This window comes from Oncorhynchus mykiss, chromosome 12, assembly GCF_057628025.1.
Source record: "Oncorhynchus mykiss isolate SJ-2025 chromosome 12, ASM5762802v1, whole genome shotgun sequence".
Lineage (NCBI taxonomy): Eukaryota > Metazoa > Chordata > Actinopteri > Salmoniformes > Salmonidae > Oncorhynchus > Oncorhynchus mykiss.
This window is the reverse complement of record NC_143033.1, coordinates 78,939,418-78,956,433: the sequence shown is the minus strand read 5'-3', so window position 1 is coordinate 78,956,433 and position 17,016 is coordinate 78,939,418. Positions and strand designations below refer to the sequence as shown.

Below are 17,016 nucleotides of genomic sequence, written 5' to 3'. Positions count from 1 at the left end.
AATGGGACATGTAGCTGTACAATGTAAAGGAAGGAAAACATGTGCCAAGTGTGGAGGGGAACATGATTACGGTGAATGTGGGAGCAAAAGTAGACTTCATAGCTTTTATTGGTAAGGTTAGCAATGCTACTCAGGTTGTGGAAAGCAGAAATACAAGGTTGAAGGTCATTGTGGAGACGGCAAAAGAGATATTGGGTGTAACAGATGTTACTGTTGAAATGGTTGTTGGCATACTGAACAATCCTAAGGGTGGAGTGTTTCAGCATGATATGGTTTAACGGGGTAGGGGTTTGGGGAGTTGTTTTGGGGGGGAGGGTGGTAGAAGTTTAATGGGGTAGGGGGTTGGGGAGTGTTTTTTTTTTGGGGGGGGGGGTAGAAGTTAGTAGGGATTTATTTTTTATTGTATTTGTATTTGTATTACTTTTTAATGGTAGTGCAGAATTGAGCAGATTAATCGTACATTCCAGCACAGTAGGTGGCGGCATACACTTTAACGTTTGTTTGCGGACCGCCATGATGTAATAGAAGAAGATGAGGCATCGAAGGTGCCTGGAACTACAAGTCCCGTGTGTCCCGCGTCAGCCATGGTCCTCGAAGTGTTTAAACGTCAGAACCGAGCGGGAGACAGCTTGTGTGACAGATAGCGCTGTTCTGGAAACAACTAGTTATACGCAGAATTTTCGATTTTGTAAGCATTGATACACGTTTCATACTACTTCAGAGACATTTTCGCTTGCAAATGTATTCAGGGAAACGTTAGTAAGGTCACACGTGAGGGGAGGTGCCATATTTATCAGATCAAATTGGTCGATGCCGTACCAGGGCATGCCCTGCTCTTGCTAAGCTAGCTAGCTAACTAACTAACTAACTATAGCTAGTATGTTATGACTTTGTCAAGTCAGAACAACGTTAAGTAACTTGCTTTGATGGCTGTATTATTGTAGAACATTTCCAGCTTTATCACACCATTGGAAATGATCAACCATATTCAGCTTTTTCTACCTAGCTAGTTAGCCTCAACTATCCTAGCATGAGATGGTGTGTGCCAAGTGTTTATAACTCGTTGGCAGATAGTTACGACACTATAAACATATATTGCTACTTGGATAACATTAGTTAGCAAGGGTTTCCACTTCTTCCAGAGGGTAGCACAATGATGGCAAGATAGCAACGTTTACAGACAGAGCAACATTCCACCCCCTGTGTATATTTGCCAAAGTTAACTAGCTAGCTAACTGAATGTTTATAACGTCACTTCAAACTGCATGTGTGTTTGGTAACGCTAGGTCTTTGGCAGGTACTCTACTAGGTGGTAATTGATAATATATTATGTGTTGCTTAAGTAAGTAGTGCATATTCTTGTTCATAAGTTAGTATGTTCCCCAGGTGTCCTGATGGCGACCGATGCTGTTGCACAGTTGGCAGACTCTCTGGCAAAAACTCAGGTGACTGAGGGAGAGTTGAGTTATAAAGGCCAAGGACGCAAATTCGACAATGCACAATCTGGTAAGTATTCCAACCATTGTCCATTGACTCATTATGCTTATGCTCCTCCAATTGTCATCCAATAGGTTGTTCAAGTACAATGTGGTATCCAATCAATGCCAAATGTTTTTTGTTGTATTTTTTTTAAAAAGTAACCTTTATTTAACTAGGCAAGTCGGTTTAGGAAAAATCTTGTTTACAATGACGGCCTACCCCGGCCAAACCCGGATGACGCTGGGCCGGTTGTGCGCTGCCCTATGGGCCTCCCAATCACATTCGGATGTGATACAGCCTGGATTCTAACCAGGGACTGTAGTGACTCCTCTTGCACTGAGATGCAGTGCCTTAGACCACTGTGCCACTCGGGAGCTCAATGTATTGTTCTTCAAACAATTGTCTTCAATCTTTCCCTCTCTCTTTCTTTCCAGTGGAAGAGATGGTGAAAGAGATCCAGGAGTTCAAGGGGTTGCAAGCACTCAGGCTGGAGGGGAACACTTATGGGGTGGAGGCAGCACAGGCCATCGCTAAAGCCCTGGAGACAAAGAGTGAATTTAAGGTACCAGTCACAGAGTGATTATGAGATGAAGTGTGTTTTGATTGCATTGTTCATGGTACAGAGGACAGGTATTCATTCCACTGACTGCCACACGGAGAAAGATGGATGATCTCATATGTTGATTTTGATGAGATACCCGCTTTTGGCTCTGTTCCATCTTGCTTTCATATCTGTCATATATATCTCTCTATCTAGACAATACTTAGCTGACCCTTTATATAACCCTCTCTCCCTCAGTACTGTTACTGGAGTGACATGTTTACTGGGAGACTGCGTTCTGAGATCCCTCCAGCCCTGGTGAGACTTCATTTTTAAAAATATTTAAAAAATACTTACTCCCTTTTGATAGATGAAATGTGGTCTGGGATTGTAAACTCAGCCTTCATCACCCCTATTCAGAACTCCCTGGGTGCGGCGCTAATGACAGCAGGCGCCAGACTGACCGTGCTGGACCTCAGTGACAACGCCTTTGGACCAGACGGGGTGAAGGGCATCGAGAAGTTGCTCAAGAGCACTGCCTGTCACACACTGCAGGAACTGAGGCTCAACAACTGCGGCATGGGCATTGGTGGAGGCAAGGTGGGCAGAATGTCTCCAGTTTGATAGGAGCTGCATTGTGTTATTGAGCAGACTCCACAACATAAAGTTGCCCCCCTCAGTATAATTTCAGAGAAGATCTAAAGCTAATTTAACTTCTCATGAAATATATAGTTTGTGTTAAGGTTGAATAATGATATCATGATTGAATATCTATCATAACTTTAATAACAATCATAACTTTTCCAACATCGTTTTTTCACTGTGCTCTGTATGTGTGGTCTCCTCAGATCTTAGCTGCAGCGTTGACAGAGTGCTATAAGCAGTCCAGTGCACAGGGCACCCCCCTTGGGCTGAAGGTGTTCATCGCAGGCAGAAACCGTCTGGAGAACGATGGGGCCACTGCCCTTGCCCAGGCCTTCCAGGTACAGACACTGGCTCCTGAGCTGAACATATCAGAATTTCTGACAGTCTGGACTTGTAGAGTATATGCAGTTTATCACCACAGTGGTTCACATGGAGCTCTTTAGCATTAGTACTGGCAGCAGCATGGATAAAAGCTCCTCGAACACTCCCAACGTAATGCCACTGAGTTTATGATTAAACTGTACTGACCGTGACAAGCCATATACTGTCTATATTAGCTATCTCTGTCTGATGCTACTGTATGACCTCAGCTGATGGGTAGTCTGGAGGAGGTGCACGTGCCCCAGAATGGGATCAACCACCCTGGGGTGACTGCTCTGGCCACTGCCATGCAACACAACCCCCAGCTCCGGGTCCTCAACCTCAACGACAACACCTTCACCAAGAAAGGAGCTATCGCCATGGCACAGGTACAGTAGTGGTTTGCCTTGTGTACGAAGGCCGCATGACAATGAAACCCTCATGAAGTTGATGTATGCTCAAATGCACTTGCCATACTATGACTGACACTGAATGTTTTGTTCCACCTTCAGGCTCTGAAACATTTGCGCAGTATCCAGGTGATAAACTTTGGAGACTGTCTGGTGCGTTCCGAGGGGGCTATAGCCATCGCAGAGGCAGTCACTGAGGGGCTTCCCATCCTCAAGGTACAGGGTAGCACTGGTCCCACCCTTGGCTGCAGGAACATCTACTGCACTTGATTGTTAATTCATGCGTGTTCATACACCTGACTCATACCCATATTTCTTTGTTATGTCTTTGTCAGGAGCTGAATCTGTCATTTGGGGAGATCACAGGAGAAGCTGCACTGCTGGTGGCACAATCAGTTGAGGGCAAAGCCACACTGGAGAAACTGGACCTAAATGGTACATGATGGATACACACTTGACTTACAACACATGAAAACTGGATTGAAAATGTTGCATTGGCTAGTAATGTTTTCGTAGGATCTGTAGAGTTCATGTGTGACTTTGTTGTGTTGTGTTTGTACTGTCAGGTAACTGCCTGGGGGAGGAGGGCTGTGATGATCTCAGAGAGGTAATGGATGGCCTGAACATGGGAGACCTGCTGGGATCACTCAGGTACTGGATTGAAATATTAAATGAGTTTATACTTTTAGACTTACCCACACTGGACCTCAACCATCCTATCTTTTATCACAAGCCTCCATGAGAAAATCTTTGTCTCTACCTGCAGCGACGATGAAGGGGAGCCGGAGGAGGATGATGAAGATGAGGAGGATGATGAAGACGACGAGGAGGAGGATGATGAAGACGAGGAGGAGGATGATGAAGATGAGGAGGCTGATGAAGATGATGTGGAGGAAGAAGATGACAGCAGTGTGAATCAGGTTTCCTCTCCTCCGTCAGTGCCCCGATCCCCAGATGCCTCCTCCTTCCTCTGCTTCCCCTCCCCCGACAAGCTGCTCAAACTGGGCACCAAGAGGGCCCTGCTCTTTGAACAGCAGGTTAACACACCCTGTCATGAATACCTTACACAGCAAACTACTTAGTGGAAACCTGAGGTGACATACAGTGTGTGTCAGTAGGCTGAAACAGGTTGATGGTGACGTGTTTAACCTTTTGTCCTTGTTCTTCTCTTTCCAGGTAGATGTGGCTGATGCTGGTAAGACAGCGGAGGCTTTCCTGAAAATCTCCTCTGTGTACAATGAGGAAGATGAACAGGTTAAGAGTGCTGTCCTAGACAGTATTGGTAAGGGCCACTTATCTTAGTTCTGAGTACTTACTGAAGACATGGGGCCAGATGACTGAGTCCATGGATATGCGACTGTTTCCGTTCATCTGTATGACCGAATGTTAAGTATATGTCCTCTTTGTTATGCAGATGCAATTCTCAGGAAAGCCTTCGCAAGCCCCTCCTTCCAAGGTTACAACTTTGTATCATCGCTGTTAGTAATGCTGGGACTCCTCAAGGTACACGTTCTATGAATTTGTAGAAAAACGCCTGGTTTTCTTCTGCCTTGTATTATTGTAGTCCTCATGTCTCCCCCTCTCTCTGTCTCATTCAGAGTGAGGACAAGGTGAAGCCGGTACATGTGGTGCCTGGTCATTTGCAGGCCCTGGAGTACGTCGTGCGTCAGGACTACTTCCCCCAGGACCACATCGCTGTGCTGGAGGCCTTCATGTCCCGGTAAGGGCATGAGTGATGGGCGGCAGCGTAGCTCTCAGGTACCCTCTCCGACTGCAGATTAACACACCACATTGGCACAAAGTTCACCAAGGATATTGCCAACATGCTCCAAATTGCACATTGTACCCATGTTCCTATGTTGTCAGGCTGCTGTGTCTAAAAACAGTAAAGATGAAAGGGGAAACTGTCCATCATTGCAGGTGTATAACTGTATATTTGTGACTTTCAGACACATCCAGGCCCTGGAGTCGTGCAGCAGCGCCAGGAACATCCTCAAGTCCACGCTGGAGCATTTCAGGCCTGAGAACTGAGTCACACCGGACCACACACTCGGATTTATGAACAGAACAATTCCCACCCCCAGACATAAGGGGGCCCTTCGCGCATACAACACAGACTTAACTGTTGCACTGCACTCTATTTCGCCAGCTCAGAAGACTCACAGCTGGAGCCTTGCCCATCATCTTATGGACGTACATTATTTTATGGATGGACCGATTTGAAATATTACAGACATAAACATTTGGGAGATGAATGGTGTATCCTGCCTCACCCACAGTGAAAGGACTGAAATGTGATCTTAAACACAGGTTCTCTCTCCATATTTACCCAATAAGTAATGGTTTTATATTAAAATAAAAAAGGGTTAAATGGATGTAAAATATAAATGTGTGATATGGGCTGCTGTGGAAATGTAATTTTGATTTGAATCAAAAGGGAAGAACTGAATAAATGTGTTGATTTCTTTGTTGCAGCTATTAAACAGACTATTTCAGTGTCTCCGTATACTGAATGGCCTGGGAACATTACAATTTAGCAAGCACTACCCTGAATAAGGATCTAGTTCAACCATATTTACTTTTTACAGTGGGAAGAAACTATTGTTCTGGGTGTAGGTTCTTTCTCATCCCAAATTTTGAAACCTACACTGAATAAAAATATAAACGCAACAATTTCAAAGATTTTTCTTAGTTACAGTTCTAAGGAAATCAGTAAATTGAAAAATTAATTAGACCTTAATCTATGGATTTCACATGACTGGGCAGGGGTGCAGCCATGGGAGAGCATAGGCACACCCACTTGGGAGCAAGGCCCTGCCAATCAGAATGAGTTTTCGGCACAATAGGGCTTTATTACAGACAGAAATACTCCTCAGCACCCCCCACCATTTCTGACGATCCCGCAGGTGAAGAAGCCGGATGTGGAGGTCCTTGGCTGGCGTGGTTGTCTGCAGATGGGAGACCGGTTGGACATACTGCCAAATTCTCTAAAATTATGTTGGAGGTGGCTTATGTTAGAGAAATTAACAATAAATTGTCTGGCAACCGATCTGGTGGACATTCCTACAGTCAGCATGCCAATTGCATGCTCCCTCAAAACTTGAGACATCTGTGGCATTGTGTTATGTGACAAAACTGCACATTTTAGAGTGGTATGTTATTGTCATTGTGTAATGATTATGCTGTTTAATCAGCTTCTTGATCTACCACACTTGTCAGGTGGATTGATTATCTTGACAAAGGATAAAATTAACCACATTTGTGCACAAAATTTTTGTGAGTATGGAACATTTCTGGGATATTGTATTACAGCTCATGACACATGGGACCAACACTTTATATGTTGTGTTTATAATTGTGTTCAGTGTATAATGCTCCTGTGGCTAATACTGAGCAAGGTGCACACAACACCTTCTGTTCAACCTTCATTTTTACTGGAAATATTCTCAGATAAGGGAGAATGTGTTGGGGCTAAAATGCATAGAGCAAGCCAACTATTCAAGGAAGCAGCAGACCACTGTACTTGATCCACTTGTATGGGGACCTGCCACTTCATCTGGGAAAGAGATTAGGCCTGGGATGTGCTTTTGAATGAATAAACTGTTTGTTGGACATTAACTCAGTTGAATGGACTGAAAAGGTCATAGATAAACTACATATCCATAACAGATTCATACAGTATTTCTAATATTAAATCAGTACACCACATCAGTCTTTGATCTTTGTTAATTGCATTAACCAATTTAATGGCAAGCTGCTCTACACTTTTAAGCTAGTTAAGGTTAGAGCAATGCTTTCACCAGACCCATTCTTGGGCACAGTTTGCTGCCTCTTCTCAAGCATAGAAAAACAGCCCTTCAACCACTCTTTAGCTACTTTGTAACTACTTAACAACTACTTAGAATGAAAGCTTACCCTTTAAACTAACCATTCCCTAACCTTAACCATTTTAGCTAACCCTTCCCCTGATCTTAACTCTTTAACCTAACTCCTGAACTTAAACCCTAGCCTAGCTAATGTCAGCAAGCTAGCTAATGTTAGCCACCTAGCTAGAATTCGTAACATATCATGCATTTAGCAAATTTGTTACATCTTGTACGTTTTGCAAATTCATAACATTTAATACAAATTGTAATTTGTATAACATATCATACGAAATTGTTGATGACATCCACAAATTAATACATACCACACAAAGTGTAACATATCATACCAAATGGAGTGTCTCGGATTTACATACAGAATAATAAGAAATGCTCAGAGACCAGGTTGTGGAAGCAGACTACTGTTATTTGACCTCTGATTTTAAAAGCTACACAAAAAAAGCTGTCAAATTATAGAGTAATTTACGTATTTAGAAATAACCCTGGCAGGTTTGGCGTTAAAATCATGTTCTAAATTTATTTTATGTAGGACACGCACACTGGTTGAATCAATGTTGTTTAATCAACTTGGAATATACATTGAATTGACGTCTATGCCAGTGGGACAGTTGGCTACCTTTGACCTCTAATCTATCAAAAAATGTATTGCCAAAGTGTTCATTTGAGGTTAGGTTTCGCAGGGGCCGAGAGACACGACGAAATAATTTATCAAAGCAGTGTTTGTGAGACCCCTCACTGTTGCAAGTGCTCAGTCATTCTAGCAATGTAGAAGTCTAGTATGTACGTGAACCCCTTGGCGCTCATATTCTCCGTTGCGCGCAGCTCCTACACAGTGGAACAATTATATACAGACCTACACTTCCTTGAGTAGGAAACTTTATAAAGCTATTTGGGAAGGCTACATACCAAAAGCATTGGATGTCAAATTTGACAAATTCAACCATAAAGGTACGTTTATCCTCTTAAATGTACAATAGGAACATTCTAAAAAGTTACAATATTTATAAAATAGCAAATGTTATGGAATGCTGCTGAATAACAACCAGATACGTATTTTTAGATTCAATAGATTCAATTTAAGTCTTTAAATATGCGTTAAATAAAAACTTACAATCCTCCTGGCATTGGAAAAGTGTTTTTATGAGTCCCGAGGGAAAGCCTTTCGGTGCGTAAAGGTTTCCAAGTTGGAGACGGGATTCTCCATGTCTTTGAATATTTTTGTTCCATTGTCGCTATAAGAAGTAGTCTATTCTACTATTTTCACTGTATTTACAATATGTATTCAAAGTTGTGAGACTGTAAAAAAATGGCATAACTGTCATTACATTAGGCCTACAGTCAAATCCCGTTTGTGTTTGATGTCTTTTTCCCAAAACCCCCACAGATGGGGAGACAGCCGCCTGGTTTCCCTCAACCTGGCCAACAACAACATTGAGATCCTTTACCAGGTGAGGTAGTGGCTGGCACAGTCACTGGGGACATGGGGTAAACAAATAAATGTCAGTTTTGGTGAGTGGAGCACCAGATCAGATTGGCGCAGAATACTCTAGTAACATTGATACCTACATGGTACCTTTCAGGTGCAAGTTATGTTGTATATGTAATCGATGTGAAATGGCTAGCTAGTTGGGTAATGATGCTTCGAGGGTGTCAGTTGTCTGTGTGCAGAGGGTCCCTGTTTCGAGCCCGGTGAGGGGATGGCCTAAGTTAAATTGTTACATACACATAGCTGTCACTTCTTGCACAAAGGCCATACTCCCATCCACCAACTTTTCTTAGCCGTTTAATGTCACATGCATCATGCCTTCTCCCTCTCTCCCCATCCAACAGGAGTCTTTTGATGGCCTGTCATCCCTAAAGCAGCTGACGTTGGACCATAACCGTGTTGAAGAGATCCAGCCAGGGGCCTTCACTCAGCTGGGCTTCCTCAACATGCTGTCCCTCACACATAACCAGCTGGTCTACATCCCCAACATGGCCTTCCAGGGCCTGCACAACATCAAGTGGCTGCGTCTCAGTCGCAACTCCCTCAACAACCTGGCCATGGAGGCCTTCGCTGGCCTCTTCACCGTCACAAGCCTCAGCCTCGACCACAATGAGCTGCATTTCTTCCCCACACAGACTATGACCCGGTGGGAAACTGTGCAGATGTCTGACACTATTGTGCAATGGTGCCCTGGTCCAATAGTATTTAAACTTGATGACACTTGACCTGTTTATGCTCTGTCCATTTTCTTTCCTTTATTTAAGACTGGCTCAAGTCACCCACCTGGACCTGAGTTACAACCCCATGACCTACCTGGGTGAGGATACTGTCTCCATGCCGAAGCTCACCCACCTCTACCTGGACCACATGTCCCTCCAGGACCTCGCAGACACAGCCATGTCCCAGGCCACCCTCCTCTCCCACCTAGACCTCAGCCACAACCAGCTGCGCTACCTGGAGCCCCTCTCTGGCCCCATGGTGCTAGCCCGCCTCAACCTAACAGGAAATCCCATCCACTGTAACTGCTACCTGAGGCCCCTGAAGGAGTGGGCCAAGAATGGGAAGGTGGAGTTGATTGGGGTCTGCGCAGGTCCCCCTCACCTCTCTGACGAGCCCCTGGAGGCAGTGGGGCCTATGGAGCTGCGCTGCCGAAGCAGGGAGGACATGATAAAGGAGGAGTTAAAAGACCAGGAGGAGAGCAGGGAGCGTGCACTGCCCACAGCCAAGCCTAAGAAGAAGAGCAAGTGTCCGGATAACTGTGACTGCGATGTGAGTTGCTGTTGTTGTTAATACTGAGATGGCGTATGGGGTGCTGAGGGATGATGCAATGTTGTGCCACAAATGATGTTCAAACTTGCTGCCATGACAGCACACTTGCCATCATACTCAGAGAAGAATTGGACTGATAATTCAGTCATCCATATACAAACTGCTCTCCAATTCTTGTTTGAAAATGTCCCTCTGAACCCATCTCCCTCTCTCTGTCCCCTGCTTAGGTGGCTTAGCACGCCGCATGTGAGAACCGTGGTCACACCAAAGTTCCCTACGGCTTCCCCTCTAATACCCAGCTCCTGGACCTTCGCAGCAACCACTTCCATTACGTCCCTAGCAACAGTTTCCCTGGTACAGACCAGGTGGTCTCTCTGCATCTGGAGCACTGCAAGGTCCGTGAGATCGAAGGCGGTGCCTTCCAGGGCATGAAGGGCCCGAGCTCTACCTCTCCAGAAATTCCATTCGCTGGGTCGAACCAAAGGCGTTCCTTCCTGTGTCCAAGAGCCTAAGGTAGCTGTATATGGATGACATGGGTCTGGAGAAGTTAAGAGAGATGGGGTTGTCAGCCGGTTATTGTCAAGCAAAAGACTGTCGCTCTCACTGTAATTTACTGTTAATTAACATAAACACGTTTAGCATCTCCAGGCCTCCATGCATACAAGCTGCATATAAGAGGCTGAATACATGCCTTTGGAACATCTACATTTTAAAATGTCTGATAAATTAATAAAAATGTGGTCCCTTGCAGTCGGATTCCAAGCAGTTGCATTAGTAAACAATGATGCAGCCAGTCAAAATGCTCTCAATGGTGCAGCTTTAGAACTTTTTGAGGATCTGAGGGCCTATGACAAATCTTTTCATCCTCCTGAGGGGAAAGAAGCATGGTCGACCCTTCGTCACAACTGTGTTGGTGTGAGTGGACCATGTTAATTCCTTAGTGATGTGGACACCGAGGAACTTGAAGCTCTCAACCCACTCCACTACAGCCCGGTCAACGTGGATGGGGGTGTGCTCGGCCCTCCTTTTCTTGTAGTCCACAACAAACTCCTTTGTCTTGCTCGCATTGAGGGAGAGGTTGTTGTCCTGGCACCACACTGCCAGGTCTCTGACCACCTCCATATAGGCTGTCTCATCACCATCGGTGATCAGGCCAACCACCGTCGTGTCTTCAGCAAACTTGATGATGGCATTGGAGTCGTGCGCAGCCACGCAGTCGTGGGTGAACAGGGAGTACAGGAGGGGACTAAGCACTCACCCCTGAGGAGCCCCTGTGTTGAGGGTCAGTGTGTCGGTTGTGTTGTTGCCTATCCTCACCACCTGGGGTCGACCCATCAGGTATCCAGTTGCAGAGGGAGGTGTTCAGTCCCAGGGTCCTGAGCTTAGTGATGAGCTTGGAGGGCACTATGGTGTTGAACACTGAGCTGTAGTCAATCAACAGCATTTTCACATAGGTGTTCCTCTTGTCCAGGTGGGAGATAGAAGTGTGGCATGCAATAGATCTGTGGATCTGTTGGGGCAGTATGCAAATTAGAGTTGGTCCAGTGTGTCTGGGATGATGGTGTTGATGTGAACCATGACCAGCTTTTCAAAGCAAGAGTACTACGGGGCGATAGTAATTTAGACAGGTTACCTTGGCGTTCTTGGGCATAGGGACTATAGTTGTCTGCTTGAAACATGTAGGTATTACAGACTGGGTCAGGGAGAGGTACACACAAATTATTTCACTCTGCTAACCCTCAGGCTCTAACTACTTTGCGTCCCCTCTCTCTGCTCAGGTGGATGGAGAATGTGAGCCTGAAGATGACAGCCACCTGTGGTCACCCTCCTGAGTTCCGGGGCCAAAGTGTGAGGGATGTCCATGTCTTTAAGAGCTGTCCAAATCAAATCAAATCAAATTTTATTTGTCACATACACATGGTTAGCAGATGTTAATGCGAGTGTAGCGAAATGCTTGTGCTTCTAGTTCCGACAATGCAGTAATAACAAGTAATCTAACTAACAATTCCAAAACTACTGTCTTGTACACAGTGTAAGGGGATAAAGAATATGTACATAAGGATATATGAATGAGTGATGGTACAGAGCAGCATAGGCAAGATACAGTAGATGGTATCGAGTACAGTATGTACAAATGAGATGAGTATGTAAACAAAGTGGCATAGTTTAAAGTGGCTAGTGATACATGTATTACATAAGGATACAGTCGATGATATAGAGTACAGTATATACGTATGCATATGAGATGAATAATGTAGGGTAAGTAACATTATATAAGGTAGCATTGTTTAAAGTGGCTAGTGATATATTTACATCATTTCCCATCAATTCCCATTATTAAAGTGGCTGGAGTTGAGTCAGTGTCAGTGTGTTGGCAGCAGCCACTCAGTGTTAGTGGTGGCTGTTTAACAGTCTGATGGCCTTGAGATAGAAGCTGTTTTTCAGTCTCTCGGTCCCAGCTTTGATGCACCTGTACTGACCTCGCCTTCTGGATGATAGCGGGGTGAACAGGCAGTGGCTCGGGTGGTTGATGTCCTTGATGATCTTTATGGCCTTCCTGTGACATCGGGTGGTGTAGATGTCCTGGAGGGCAGGTAGTTTGCCCCCGGTGATGCGTTGTGCAGACCTCACTACCCTCTGGAGAGCCTTACGGTTGAGGGCGGTGCAGTTGCCATACCAGGCGGTGATACAGCCCGCCAGGATGCTCTCGATTGTGCATCTGTAGAAGTTTGTGAGTGCTTTTGGTGACAAGCCGAATTTCTTCAGCCTCCTGAGGTTGAAGAGGCGCTGCTGCGCCTTCTTCACGATGCTGTCTGTGTGAGTGGACCAATTCAGTTTGTCTGTGATGTGTATGCCGAGGAACTTAAAACTTGCTACCCTCTCCACTACTGTTCCATCGATGTGGATAGGGGGGTGTTCCCTCTGCTGTTTCCTGAAGTCCACAATCATCTCCTTAGTTTTGTTGACGTTGAGTGTGAGGTTATTTTCCTGACACCACACTCCCACACTCCCACACTACCACACTACCACACTTGACGTTTAGTGTGAGGTTATTTTCCTGGCCCTCACCTCCTCCCTGTAGGCCGTCTCGTCGTTGTTGGTAATCAAGCCTACCAATGTTGTGTCGTCCGCAAACTTGATGATTGAGTTGGAGGCGTGCGTGGCCACGCAGTCGTGGGTGAACAGGGAGTACAGGAGAGGGCTCAGAACGCACCCTTGTGGGGCCCCAGTGTTGAGGATCAGCGGGGAGGAGATGTTGTTGCCTACCCTCACCACCTGGGGGCGGCCCGTCAGGAAGTCCAGTACCCAGTTGCACAGGGCGGGGTCGAGACCCAGGGTCTCGAGCTTGATGACGAGCTTGGAGGGTACTATGGTGTTGAATGCTGAGCTGTAGTCGATGAACAGCATTCTCACATAGGTATTCCTATGGGTATTCCAGATGGGTTAGGGCAGTGTGCAGTGTGGTTGAGATTGCATCGTCCGTGGACCTATTTGGGCGGTAAGCAAATTGGAGTGGGTCTAGGGTGTCAGGTAGGGTGGAGGTGATATAGTCCTTGACTAGTCTCTCAAAGCACTTCATGATGACGGATGTGAGTGCTACGGGGCGGTAGTCGTTTAGCTCAGTTACCTTAGCTTTCTTGGGAACAGGAACAATGGTGGCCCTCTTGAAGCATGTGGGAACAGCAGACTGGTATAGGGATTGATTGAATATGTCCGTAAACACACCGGCCAGCTGGTCTGCGCATGCTCTGAGGGCGCGGCTGGGGATGCCGTCTGGGCCTGCAGCCTTGCGAGGGTTAACACGTTTAAATGTCTTACTCACCTCGGCTGCAGTGAAGGAGAGACCGCATGTTTTCGTTGCAGGCCGTGTCAGTGGCACTGTATTGTCCTCAAAGCGGGCAAAAAAGTTATTTAGTCTGCCTGGGAGCAAGACATCCTGGTCCATGACTGGGCTGGATTTCTTCCTGTAGTCCGTGATTGACTGTAGACCCTGCCACATGCCTCTTGTGTCTGAGCCGTTGAATTGAGATTCTACTTTGTCTCTGTACTGGCGCTTAGCTTGTTTGATAGCCTTGCGGAGGGAATAGCTGCACTGTTTGTATTCGGTCATGTTACCAGACACCTTGCCCTGATTAAAAGCAGTGGTTCGCGCTTTCAGTTTCACACGAATGCTGCCATCAATCCACGGTTTCTGGTTAGGGAATGTTTTAATCGTTGCTATGGGAACGACATATTCAACGCACGTTCTAATGAACTCGCACACCGAATCAGCGTATTCGTCAATGTTGTTATCTGACGCAATACGAAACATCTCCCAGTCCACGTGATGGAAGCAGTCTTGGAGTGTGGAGTCAGCTTGGTCGGACCAGCGTTGGACAGACCTCAGCGTGGGAGCCTCTTGTTTTAGTTTCTGTCTGTAGGCAGGGATCAACAAAATGGAGTCGTGGTCAGGTTTTCCGAAAGGGGGGCGGGGCAGGGCCTTATATGCGTCGCGGGAGTTAGAGTAACAATGATCCAAGGTTTTTCCACCCCTGGTTGCGCAATCGATATGCTGATAAAATTTAGGGAGTCTTGTTTTCAGATTAGCCTTGTTAAAATCCCCAGCTACAATGAATGCAGCCTCCGGATAAATCGTTTCCAGTTTGCAGAGAGTTAAATAAAGTTCGTTCAGAGCCATCGATGTGTCTGCTTGGGGGGGGATATATACGGCTGTGATTATAATCGAAGAGAATTCTCTTGGTAGATAATGCGGTCTACATTTGATTGTGAGGAATTCTAAATCAGGTGAACAGAAGGATTTGAGTTCCTGTATGTTTCTTTCATCACACCATGTCACGTTGGCCATGAGGCATACGCCCCCGCCCCTCTTCTTACCAGAAAGATGTTTGTTTCTGTCAGCGCGATGCGTGGAGAAACCCGTTGGCTGCACCGCTTCGGATAGAGTCTCTCCAGTGAGCCATGTTTCAGTGAAGCAAAGGACGTTACAGTCTCTGATGTCCCTCTGGAATGCTACCCTTGCTCGGATTTCATCAACCTTGTTGTCAAGAGACTGGACATTGGCAAGAAGAATGCTAGGGAGTGGTGCACGGTGTGCCCGTCTCCGGAGTCTGACCAGAAGACCGCCTCGTTTCCCTCTCTTTCGGAGTCGTTTTTTTGGGTCGCTGCATAGGATCCACTCCGTTGTCCTGTTTGTAAGGCAGAACACAGGGTCCGCGTCGCGAAAAACATATTCTTGGTCGTACTGATGGTGAGTTGACGCTGATCTTATATTCAGTAGTTCTTCTCGACTGTATGTAATGAAACCTAAGATGACCTGGGGTACTAATGTAAGAAATAACACGTAAAAAAAACAAAAAACTGCATAGTTTCCTAGGAACGCGAAGCGAGGCGGCCATCTCTGTCGGCGCCGGAAGTTGAGAGTGCTTCTCCTAGCAAGACCCTCAAATGATTCAAGGATACAAAATCAATCGAACCCAAACTCACTCTCCTCAAGGTGACAATGACAAAGGCCAAGCCAGGAAAGGCTAAACCCATGCCAACCAAGCCCAAAGCAAAGCCTCTGAAGAACCCTAAGGCACCAGCATCCCCAAAAAACAAGAAGACTGTAATAAAAAGTAGGAAATCAGTGATGTAAATGGCTGTAAGTCTACTGCTTGGACAGAGCTCTATATGTCCCAAACGGACAAGTGCTATTTCATCTCACCTCACTGAATGTAATTTGAGCATGCAGAAATGTGTTTTAAATGTTTTATTTGTGAGTCTGTAAGTTCATTTTCTGATTGATTTTCAGTCTATTTTAGAACTTGGATGCAACTTGGATGCAAGAGACCCAAAGCCCTATTTGCAGTACCATACATTTCCACCAAGTGTCACATGATGCTATTAGATTTTTCTGCTCTAGTTCGACCAACTTTTCTATTACACACACAATGTTATGTTTCATATATATCCTTTGTGCAAATGAAGAACAAGGCGGAATATATATATATATATAAGGTTGCTGCATTTTCAGCTGTTACATAGCGCTTAGATGCATGTACATCAATGCACATTGGCTTCTTGCTCACTAAATCTCCTACAACACTAAGTCAGTGTCTAACAGTTTTGTTTGATTTTCATGTTCCTGACAGAGGTGTGCAAGGATTGGTCCATTGCATGCTTTATCTAATCCTCTACATAACAATTCTGGGTAAGTACGCCATCAAAGTATTTTATGTAATGTGGCTCCATGCAATACATGTATGTGCCAGTCAGTGGGACTGTCTTGTGGTAAAGGTATCATCACATTCCAGGTGCAATCTCATTAGTTCTTGGTATCTTGTGTGCAGTTGTCTCTTTGTCCATTTTTACAGTCTATGGCTGTTGCAGTTTGTTGCATTTTACATTTAGACTGTAAAATATAATCTGGCACTGTCTCTATTTGCACTGGCACTATCTCTATTTGCAGAGCCCATCGACTGCCACCAGGTGCCAGAACAGGCCTATGGTGTAAGGGTTAGCACTCTGGACTCCAGCCCTCTGAATCCAGCGATTTGATTCAAATCTCGGTAGAACCTGACTTTTCACCTTCTCTGCTCTTTTGGTGATACTTATCTTCTCAGAGAGTGGGCCTGCATGGACAGAACCTTGGCCACTGTTAACAGATACTTATGACAAGATGGGAAACTCCATTGGAATTGTATGCTACGTTCAAAACAACTGGGAACTCGGAAATCTCCTACTTCCAACTTAAGTGCATTTAAGACAACTGGGAACTTGGGAGAAACACGAGATCCAACTGGGAAAATCGTTTTGAACAGTCATCCAATTTGGAATTCCAAGTCGGTATCTTTCTAGAACCAGGCTGTATCACATCCCATAGGGCGGCGCACAATTGGCCCAGCATCGTCCGGGTTTGGCCGGAGTAGAATGTCATTGTAAATAAGAATTTGTTCTTAACTG

General features: G+C 45.4%; 1 protein-coding gene and 1 pseudogene across 2 annotated transcripts; both read left to right on the top strand.

Annotated features, from left to right (window-relative positions):
* The first annotated feature begins 532 nt into the window (after nucleotides 1-532).
* LOC110538374 (ran GTPase-activating protein 1) lies at nucleotides 533-6,105 on the top strand. 2 transcript variants are annotated; one of them, XM_021625148.3, is made up of 15 exons: nucleotides 533-688; nucleotides 1,387-1,506; nucleotides 1,914-2,041; nucleotides 2,279-2,338; nucleotides 2,441-2,620; nucleotides 2,869-3,003; nucleotides 3,256-3,414; nucleotides 3,538-3,651; nucleotides 3,771-3,870; nucleotides 4,002-4,086; nucleotides 4,202-4,472; nucleotides 4,612-4,717; nucleotides 4,850-4,938; nucleotides 5,034-5,155; nucleotides 5,385-6,105. In XM_021625148.3, the coding sequence occupies exons 2-15, from the start codon at nucleotides 1,395-1,397 to the stop codon at nucleotides 5,464-5,466; spliced, it is 1,743 nt and encodes a 580-aa protein (XP_021480823.3). In that variant the 5' UTR covers nucleotides 533-688; nucleotides 1,387-1,394; the 3' UTR covers nucleotides 5,467-6,105. The 2 variants fall into 2 exon arrangements, with proteins under 2 accessions (XP_021480823.3, XP_021480824.3); XM_021625149.3 differs by having other exon boundaries at nucleotides 5,034-5,193.
* A 106-nt stretch (nucleotides 6,106-6,211) lies between these two features.
* LOC110538966 (uncharacterized) lies at nucleotides 6,212-12,009 on the top strand (annotated as a pseudogene).
* Nucleotides 12,010-17,016: the final 5,007 nt, after the last annotated feature.

Coding starts and splice junctions, on each gene's coding strand:
- LOC110538374 (XM_021625148.3), top strand. CDS start 1,395: ATGGCGACCGATGCTGTTGCACAGTTGGCAGACTCTCTGGCAAAAACT. Junction 2,621..2,868: donor TGGGCATTGGTGGAGGCAAG/GTGGGCAGAATG, acceptor TGGTCTCCTCAG/ATCTTAGCTGCAGCGTTGAC. Junction 3,004..3,255: donor CCCTTGCCCAGGCCTTCCAG/GTACAGACACTG, acceptor GTATGACCTCAG/CTGATGGGTAGTCTGGAGGA.